General features: G+C 38.9%; 1 protein-coding gene across 1 annotated transcript in view; it reads left to right on the forward strand.

The window, feature by feature from the left end:
* The window catches only part of PXDN (peroxidasin), an 80,355-nt gene that overhangs the window by 9,682 nt on the left and 63,682 nt on the right, over window positions 1-6,991 (forward strand). Inside the window, exons 3-5 of the mRNA XM_019538147.1 lie at window positions 1,947-2,018; window positions 2,681-2,752; window positions 5,567-5,736. Of these exons, the coding sequence (XP_019393692.1) occupies window positions 1,947-2,018; window positions 2,681-2,752; window positions 5,567-5,736 (314 nt within the window). The remainder of the gene's footprint in view (window positions 1-1,946; window positions 2,019-2,680; window positions 2,753-5,566; window positions 5,737-6,991) is intronic.

Here is a 6,991-nt window from a genome sequence, read left to right on the forward strand (position 1 = left end):
AAAAAAAAAAAAGCAGCAGTACTTTAAACTTGGCATGCTCCCGCAGCAAGCCCAGCTCGTGCCCAGAAGAAGCAGCGTGTTAGCTGAACCTGGCTCATCTCACAACTGTATAGTTTAGGCACTTCAGTGAGTCAGTCAGCTATTAGATAAAAGTGCCATGATACTGATAATGCTGAAGCACCCGATCTATACAGATGCTGCGGAGCCGGGTCGAAGTAACACGCTGCTAACTCCGGTAAAGTGTGGTTTTTTGTCTATTTTTAATGTCTGCAAGCAGCCCTTGTCTCTCATATTTCCTGACCCATCACAGCTACAGCATCTCTGTAACAATACAAAATGTATGAGTATTTTTAATTATTTTTTGTAATGCTTTACAATTTAGTAGAGAGAAGTTTGCAAATGGGGCTTGTTGGCTTCAGAAGTCTCTTGTCACATTTACTTTTGTATTATAGCTGTGGCTTTTATATAGTTCCTATTTACCCTTTGCTGACATTGCTTCCTGGATCATGGTTTCTCATTGTTTATAATGATGGGTTGGACGGCCCTCTTTCCTGTCAGTAGCCCATTAACATTGGACTGCTGGGCACTTGTCTGGCTGTGAGTGGTGTATGTGCCTGAGTCCTGTGAATAAGGGTTGCTTCTGAGATAGTCCCCATTTCTTCTTCCTTTTCAACTGAATACCTGGCATTTTGCTTTTGTCTGAGACTAGAGAGCAGTTGGTGTTTCTGTGTGCGAAAGTTTGTTTCTCCTCAGTTTTACACCTCACGCTGAGGAATTTGGTGTATGTTTCTGTGTTTTGTATCACTGGCTTTCTCAATCTTCTGCCTTCTTCATATTGCAAAAATACATGTGTATTAAAGAAGCAAAGTGGTGCTGGTCAAAGAACAAACTTTAAGAAGTGTGAATACATTTGGATATTATAAGGATTCAAGAGGCACAAATCATTTCCTGTCCTATTTGCTCAGGTGTGCTTTTTCCATCTTGTTGTTTCATTTGTGAAATTGGGGTAATTTGTCCCTGGCACACTTCTTATGATGAATTCACCTTTATAAAGCAACATGAGCCCAACCTTATGGCTCTTGCTTACATTAAAGTTGTTACAGGTTCAAATCCAGCATAAGTACCAAGTATTATTATTTTAATATCCAAAGATTTTATAGTTCAGAAAGATCATTAATAGACTTTATGTAAAGTAGTTCTTTTTTTTCTCAATGACTTTTTTCAGCAATCATTCACATACCAGATGCTATTAACTATTTGACTGTCTTTTTTATTTTTTTGGCATGTGGGGAGAGATCCAGCATTTGGACGCTAGTTTTGTATTATGATTGTTTTCTAGCACAGAATTCTTCTATTTACAAGGCAGGAGAGTTCTTATTTTAAATTAAGTTTTCTTGCAGCAGCGAGAACTTTTTCAGAACTTTCACAGTTTTAAAAGTTACTGATAAAATAGTTATGGAAGCAGAGGTCTTTATCAGGTGACATTTCAGACAGCATCTTTGACTGGTCTCAGTTATTTACATGGCTCACAAACTGTAGGATCTATGAAAAATGTTGGTGCTGCCTGCAGGTTGCAAGTATTTTGTTGTATATCTGTAAATATGCATTTTTCCTGTATTTTTTCACGTTCATTTGTTGTACAAAGGCTATTCATATATGGTTTTAATAAAAGTTTAGCTTTAGTAACAGCTTACTTGAAATATGAATATTTGTTCCAAAAATCTAATTTGTGGTACCAGTATAACAATTTTTCCAGCCTTCCTATTACGTAAGTCTTACTTCTTTCATGTCAAAGGATATGATCCGAATGGCATCAAAAGGCAATTATGAAACAATACGATGAACTATTTGTCATTTAGTTGTTTGACAGAATGAGAAGCATTTTATAAATTGTGTAAGTAAAGTTTGTGTGTGTGTTTGTTTTTTGTTTTTAAACACATTTACAGGTATCTGCACTTTAATCAAATAGAAACATTGGAACCTGAATCCTTTACCCATCTTCCAAAACTTGAAAGACTGTAAGTTTGTTTATTTTATTTTAGGGTGTGGTACAGTAGAATCAGCTTGCGAGAGGCTATCCACTATTCTGAAACTAGGAAGCAACATTATCTTTTGTAGAGCTTTACGTGGTTATGTATATAGGTGTGTGCTGACATAATACTATGCTAGCATAGTTGGCCTGATCCCTTAAGGTGCTGATGGCCCTCTGGGAAGTGCCAAGCGCCTTCCAAATTGCTTTTAATATGAATAGATCTTAGACTGGCAGAATGATACAATAGTATTTTTAAGGTGTGTTTTGCAATCTCAAAACCAATTCCAAAGAATGTGATTGACGTTTGCCTGGCATCATAGTTGTACAGAGAGATTTGATAAGGCAAGAATTTCATATTGCTGATGTTGTATAAACATAAATCATTTGGTTTGTCTGTTCCCCACTCTTCCTTGCCACAAGTTGTTTGTAATATTTAGCATATTTTTGTAGATGCTGAAATTAGTTCGTCTTGGGGAAAAAAGGTGGGAATAGAATAATACCTTTTTAAAACAAAGCAAGAATCACCATATGATTTTACAAGAAATAAACCAAGTTTACTTTTTATATGTTGTAAGATTAGTTTCTTTTGCTAGTTTGTTTGTTTCTGACTCTGGATTCATATGTGCATCTTTCTCTGTTTTTTAACAGATTTTTACATAACAACAGAATAGCTCATTTAGTTCCTGGGACTTTTAGTCATCTAGAATCAATGAAGAGACTGTAAGTGAATTTAATTTACTTTTATAGTGGAGAACATAAAATAATCTATTTACATCTTATAGTGTCCACCCTCCATTGCAGAGGGTTCTACTGCCTAATTATTCTTACTCTACAGAACTTTTCTTAATACGTAATCTAAACTTTTCTTGCCAGTTCTTGAGATCATTGTTCCTTATCCCACAATTTTTGATGGCTGTGACTAGGACTAACTCTCTTCCTTCATCTGTTATCTTTATGTTATTTATAAACTCTGACCGTGTCTCCAGTGAGTCTTCTGTTATCTAGACTAAATAAACTACTCCTTGAACCTTTCCTCCTTCAGTATGTTTTAATATTGTCTTTTTATCATCTCAGATCACAGTTGTTGCCCTTTATATTTTCTCTTGGTTTTTTGTCCAAGACTGTGACTATAGTTATAATATCTTTCAGAGTGCTTTATTGATTTAGGAATGTACTAAGCAGCTCAAACACAAATTAAGTGTTTAAAATTGTAAAAAACTAAGGCACTTACTTGCAAATCAAACCATTCCTTGACAGGTTCATAATATTATTTCACTAAGCTATTTTTGAGTCAGTTTTCTGCCTTTGAAATTGGAACATCATTGTCCTAGTTGTTGAAGAAAACATCGTGCGTGTTTCAGTGAGCTAGGTCTCCTCCTCTGAAGTTCAGTTCAACTACACAGGATAGGAACCCTATGGTATCGGCCCATGTAATTAGTCATGTACCTTAACAGATGGAAGCCTTTGCTGAAAGTTCAGACTTTAAATATTGAAGTTAGTAATTAAGGGAAGAGGGTGGGGAAGATTTTTAGTTATATGTAATAGGATTTATTCTTTAATTTTTCTATTAAAAAAATTAAACCCCAAGAATTTACATAACAAAAAATACGCTATCTAAAAATAAAGTTAGATCACAAAGTTGATAACTCAGTTGTCAAGAAATGCTTCATCTAGGTTGATTGTTTTTTTGTTTTGTTTTGTTTTTTGTTTTTTTTTCAATTTTAATTCTACTCTTACATATATTTACATTATGTAAGTATCATAGTATGGGTGGACAAACAGGGCACTGGTTTCTGCTACCACTGCTCCTACCTAGGCCAGAGCCCCTATGAGTTACAGCTATGCTGTATGATCTAGTTTTAATATTATGATTTAGTTTTTAATAACGTAATCACATACTATTTTTCCATATGATCCCAACCTCATTTAATGTATAAAATAATAAAAATCTGCGTTTTGTGCATATGGATAATGATACTCATTACCAGGGATCCAGGTTTCCATTTCCCATGGAAAAACAGAGAAAAATGAGAATTTCGCCTTTTACGTGAGAAAAATGCAGATTTCTTGTTTTAATGGAGAAGTGTGGATTTTGCACTTTTGCAAAGAGCTCTCTGCAGGCTGGCAGAGTTCCATCCTGCAGGGGGTTGGGTGGAGTGGGAGGATGGCGGTCGGGCATGGGGTGCCATGTGAATGTAAATGTACATGGCCACCAGGCAGCCTGGAGAGCAGCTCCCACAGGTAAGTCTGGTGGCGGGGAGGGAGGATTGAGCCCCCGTAGGAAAGGAGGGAGGGAGTTGGACAGGGCTGGGGCTGGGGTTGCTGCCCACCCAGGTGAGGCATGGGGCCCAGGGCCAGAATGTATGGCTGCAGAACCCTAGCGGGAAGCAGGATGGGGCTGCAGGAGTCTCATCCAGGGGGTGAAGGATGGGGCTGGCATCTTGCCGCTGCATGCACTCCTGGGTGAGGGGGCAGAGGGAACCTTTGCTCCCCAGATCTGTGTGTAGGGCAGGTGCAGGCTGCCAGCTACCGGCTTGGGCTCCCTGCCCTGCTACTCTCCCCTGTGGCATCCGCAGCCCAGCAGGTGGGATCCAGCACAGCAGGGCAGAGCATTGCCAGGTAGGCAAGCTTGCCACTGTGAGGCCTGCTCCTCCCTGGTGAGGTATTCCCTGCCTGACCAGCAGCAGTGGGGGCAGTGGCATGGGGTTGTGCCCCCTACTGCTACAGGGTGAGCAGGGGGTGCATTACTAGGGCAGTGGGAGCTCTGATTTTTCCATGATAAAATACCACAAAATAAAATGCCATAGGTTATAGGTATTTAGAATTCATTTTATTATTGTGATTGGGACACTGGTTGGCTTCCAAATTGCTTTCAAATTGTAACTATATCAATAAAACATTGTGTTCAGTTGATATATATAGATATACAGTGGCATTTCATTTTAATCATGGATTTGCAGGGTTTATCAGAGAATTTGCTATTTTTATCAGAAAAAACAGGGTCCCTGCTCATTACCTATGATGTGATTGATTCGGTGTTTAACTTTCTGAAAGCTAGTAGCTCCTATTCAGGCACCTAAGGCCTTAGTGAATACAAGAAGAGTTAGAAACAGATATCTGGGGCATTGTCTCAATATTCTAAAATATATAATGGATATTTTAGAAGAAGAATTCCATAACATATGCTAACAATACATTTCTTAAGATAAGTGTAATAAAAAATACCATAGAGTTTAGATGGTTTGGATGAAAATGGGAATAAATAATATCAAATTGCTGACTACAACAGTGAGCATTGTCTGTCCTGTGCCATGAATAATGACAGGTTTCTAGAATAAACATTGCTGTTATGTAATGTAACACTCTATTATAATGCATATGTACAAAAGGGGACTAAATAACTTTCTTTTAACTGAGGTTTTCATATGTAATAGTAAATAAATAAACATGGAGCATTGCATCATAGTTTTTAAAAATCTAATGAATTGTCCTAGCTTATTATTAAGTATAGTGGATGGTTCTTCTTTTACACAGGCGTTTAGACTCAAATGCTCTCCACTGTGACTGTGAAATTCTATGGCTAGCAGAGCTGTTGAAGACATATGCAGAATCTGGTAATGCCCAAGCAGCAGCTACCTGTGAATATCCAAGAAGGATCCAGGGAAGATCAGTGGCCACAATAACGCCAGAAGAACTTAACTGTGGTAAGGTGGTTTTTTTTTGCTTTTTTTTTTTTTTAAAGTGTGTTAAATATTTTTTACATTGTAACAAGTGTGTTACGTTCACAAGAATGTAAAATGCCTGTTGTTTAGACTAGGTGTACAATGGCTACTTTGAACCAACTTTAAGATTCTCTTCTCTGTCTGCTTTTGACATAGCTGAATACTCTCTCTGCTCAGTCTCCATCTTAGGCTACTATGCTGCTTTTCCTTTTAGATTCCATATTTTCTTTCCCCCTTCTGGTTGTCTTTCCCTTCCTTCTTTTATTTCCCCAGAAGTCTTTTTGTTCCCAACTCTCTGCACTTTTATGTTGTACCTTTTTGGCCAAATCCTATTTTACTTTTCCATGCCTAAATGGCACTTGCATAGTTGTGTAAGCATACTTTTCAGGACTTATGACATGTTTAGATTCTGTTTCCACTTGTGTAGCTCTGTTTGCCATGCAGTTTGCTTCTGAACATGTTCCAGAGTCTCCATTTCAGCCACATAGGTTCTGGGGTAGATGAACAATGTGTGAGTACAAACATAATGCTGTGCAAGTCTCTGAAACATTGGTGAGGAGGAGAAAAAGGAAGAGAAGGATGAGAGTCCTTTTGCCTCTTGTTACCTTTTGTCACTTAGGCCCCTTTCAGATGTTAGTAAGTGTGTGATGGAATTGAGGAATTTTATTCTGAATCTCAGCAATTGCACATCCTGCCATGCCAGATGTTCATGGTCTCACATGACAGGAGGTACACTTGTTAGGACCCGAGATAAAATTCCTAAGATCCAATCACACTTCTGCTGAGGTGTTTAGCTGGCTACATGCATGCCAGTGTACAGTGAGCTGTTGATGGCGAGTTCCCTGGTCCTCATTCCATGTGAAACCAGGTGCCTGCATGCCAGGGCAGGGGCAGAGGAAGCTGTGGGCCAGGCAGCTCCCTGGTCCTCAACTTCCTGTGCCCACAGCTGCCAGGCCTGTGAACCTGGCATTGGGCTGCACAGCATAGGCATGCCAGGCAGCATGGTGTTGGGCTGTGTGCCACACAGTCAGATTAAAGCGTGATACAAATGAGCCACAAAGCTGTGTCATATTAAATGGAACATCTTCGTGCCTGGTTTCCCATTCTATTGTACCATAAATTATAGTTTCATAGTTTCTAGGGTCGGAAGGGACCTGAGAAGATCATCTAGTCTGACCCCCTGCAATGGCAGGAAAGAGTACCGGGGTCAAATGACCCCAGCAAGGTGTACATCTAG

The sequence above is a fragment of the Crocodylus porosus genome, unplaced genomic scaffold (assembly GCF_001723895.1).
Source record: "Crocodylus porosus isolate Cpor-Errol unplaced genomic scaffold, CroPor_comp1, whole genome shotgun sequence".
In the NCBI taxonomy this organism is placed as follows: Eukaryota; Metazoa; Chordata; order Crocodylia; family Crocodylidae; genus Crocodylus; species Crocodylus porosus.